The following is a 2,893-nucleotide window of genomic DNA, read 5'->3' as shown; positions in this document are numbered from 1 at the left end:
ATCGCCGTTGGTTTCTTACGGCGTAGCACTCACATATATCGCGTTCAAATTCAGCACGGATATTCGTTGAAGTTGCACAAATCCAGGAAGAAAAATATTCTACTCAATATCTATACCAGTAAGCAATTTCAAAGACAAATAACTTGAGGTACTTTTTGACACAATGTTGAATGGCAGCAATGGTTAAGGTTTGGTTTTAAGATAGGCAGCAACCTTCTTGTGCTCTGGAAAATATTATCGATCAGTGATAAAGTTTGAATCACATATTTTTCTGAACAAAAATGTTCAGCATTACCTTCATCACCATACTTAGCAGCTACCTCATACGGTGTCTGCTTGAATTTGTTTGTCGCAGTAACACTGGCGCCCTTCTCGACAAGAAGTTGAACGATCTTTAAGTTGCCTGGAGAATAATATCGACCAATGAGAAAAATCAATTTCTTATTTAGTGGAAATATTCAAAGTTACCCAGCGCAGCAGCTAAATGCAAAGGTGTCTCTTCACTCTTGTTTTTAGAATTAAGATCGGATCCTCTCTTAATGAGTTCTTCAGCAACATCATCCTTACCTAAAAAATAATATCGATCAATGAAAAATTTCAAATCAATTTATCACGGAGTATCCAATATGTCCAATATTAACCATAGCGAATAGATAAATCAAGAGCTGTCCTCCCATTAAAGTCTTTATCATTGAGATTGACTCCATTTGTGATGAGCATTTCAACGATATCCTTGAGGCCTGAAAAATAATCCAGATCAATGAAATAGATCAAACCAAATTCTTATTTTTATGGAAATATATATTCAACAACCATTCATAGCAGCATAGTGAAATGGATTCCGCTTAAGTCTGTCCGTCGAATTAACATTGGCTCCTTTCTTGATGAGCTTTTTAACGGTCTCCAATTGACCTGAAATAAATCAATGATGAAGATTCAATCAATTTCTAATTTAGTGAATATGAATATCGATGGTTACCTTTATCGTTTACTTAAAATTGAAAAAAAAAAACGGATTAATGAAGTGAAGCGAAAGAAAATTAAACGAATTTATCATAAATTGAATTAAGTTCTAGTTGATTTAGCTAGGATTTTTTGCTGGATCATATTGAAAAGGCTGCTTACAAAAACGTTCAAAAATAGAACAAAATCGTCTTAAAAAATGACAATTTCGTCTAAAGGAAATCGTCCCTTTTTTTAACAAGATCGTCTAAAATAATTTGTTTTAAATGACAAAATCATCTAAAAATCCCAATCTTTTTCAATATCTTCTTCATTGATAAATAAATAAAGAAGAATATAAAATTATTTACATCAGTCGTTTGCAAATGAAAAGATACTCTCCGGATTGGAAAGCCATCTTCAGTGTATGTATTATCAAATTCACTGGGTATGGTTTTGATCATTTCACTTTTTGGAATCAAACTAAGCTCATATGCAATGTGTAGTGGAGAAAAAATAAAAATAATCGAATGAAAAAAAATAAATTCGGCAAAATGTGTGATTCCTAAAGTAAAAAATAAAGAAGATATTGAAAAAAATTGGGATTTTAGATGATTTTGTCATTTTTTCGAGAAAATGTGTATTCAGGCGATTTTGTCATTTTAAATAAACATTTTGTTAATAGACGTTTTTGGTGAGTTTTAGACGTTTTTGTCAATTTTACCAGAAAACTCGTATTTAGACGATTTTGTTATTTTAAAACCCGAAGAGTTTTGTTATTTTTTTTTTGTTAAGAAAAAATTGTCACATTTCGAGATGATTTAGTAATTTAAAAAAGGCTGCTTACAAAAACGTCTAAAAATAAAACAAAATCGTCCAAAAAATGGCAATTTCGTCTAAAAGAAATCGTCCCTTTTTTTTAACGAATTCGTCTAAAATAATTCGTTTTAAATGACAAAACCATCCAGAAATGTGACAAAAATCTGGCAAAATTGACAAAAACGTCTAAAACCCCTCCAAAAACGTCTATTACCAAAATCTTTTTCTTCTAAAAAAAATATCGATCAATCAAAAATTCAAAAGTTCATATCAATTCATTATGGAACATGAACCATTGATAACAGCTAGATGAAGAGGTGTCTTCCCAGATACGTCTAAAGCAGTGAGATCGGATCCTCTCTTGATGAGCTCTTCAACGACATCATCATCACCTGAAAAACAATACAGATCAATGAAAAAGATCAAACCAATTTCTTATTTTATGAAAATATATCTATTAGTGAGATGTAAAAGAACGCAAGTTGGTCCAACTTCGTAGCAATAAAGAGAAGTATGTTTCATTGCAACTAATAATGGTTAAAAGAATGTATGTTCGTTTTTAGCGGGTCCTCGCGGTTTTTCACGGTTTCCGCGGAACTGATAAGAGATAACAACTTGGTGTCTTCGGCAAAGTTGTAGCATTCGAGGTCTTATACAACATTGATGAAGTCAGTTATCGCTTATCTCTTATCAGTTCTAGTATCTTCAGCAATGTTATAGAAGACCTCGAGTACTACAACTTTGCCGAAGACATCAAGTTGTTATCTTTTATCAGTTCCGCGGAAACCGTGAAAAACCGCGGAGGCTAGACGGGCCAACATACTTCCTTTTAACGCAGATAGAATCAACAGAAAACATACTTTCCTTTTCAAAAATATAAATCGACAATAAAACATACATTCTTTTATGTCTCACGAATAGATATGTCCAACTTCACCCTTCATAACAGCTAATGAAATGAAGGCATAAATATTCCAAATTACCATTCTCAGCAGCAACATGAAGAGGTGTCTGCATACGGCTGTCTCTGGGATCAACTTTAGCTCCATTGCTGATAAGCTTTTCAACGACGTCCCTGTGACCTAAAAAATAGCACCGACCAATGAAAAAAATTGAACAAATTCCCTGAGTA

At 32.9% G+C, this 2,893-nt stretch overlaps 1 protein-coding gene across 1 annotated transcript; it reads right to left on the bottom strand.

Annotated features, from left to right (window-relative positions):
- Positions 1-12: 12 nt before the first annotated feature.
- On the bottom strand, positions 13-2,843 carry LOC129572679 (serine/threonine-protein phosphatase 6 regulatory ankyrin repeat subunit A-like; the record flags this gene model as incomplete). The annotated part of the gene is made up of 8 exons (XM_055452687.1): positions 13-224; positions 296-403; positions 469-567; positions 642-740; positions 814-912; positions 980-991; positions 2,055-2,153; positions 2,745-2,843. Coding segments are annotated over 8 exons (656 nt in total), but the record flags the coding sequence as incomplete, so codon positions are not given.
- Positions 2,844-2,893: the final 50 nt, after the last annotated feature.

Source organism: Sitodiplosis mosellana, unplaced genomic scaffold (genome assembly GCF_009176505.1).
Source record: "Sitodiplosis mosellana isolate CC-2019 unplaced genomic scaffold, AAFC_SMos_1.0 Smas_scaffold_5385, whole genome shotgun sequence".
Taxonomy (NCBI): domain Eukaryota; kingdom Metazoa; phylum Arthropoda; class Insecta; order Diptera; family Cecidomyiidae; genus Sitodiplosis; species Sitodiplosis mosellana.
The sequence above is the reverse complement of the archived record's forward strand: the minus strand, read 5'-3'. Positions and strand labels throughout refer to the sequence as shown.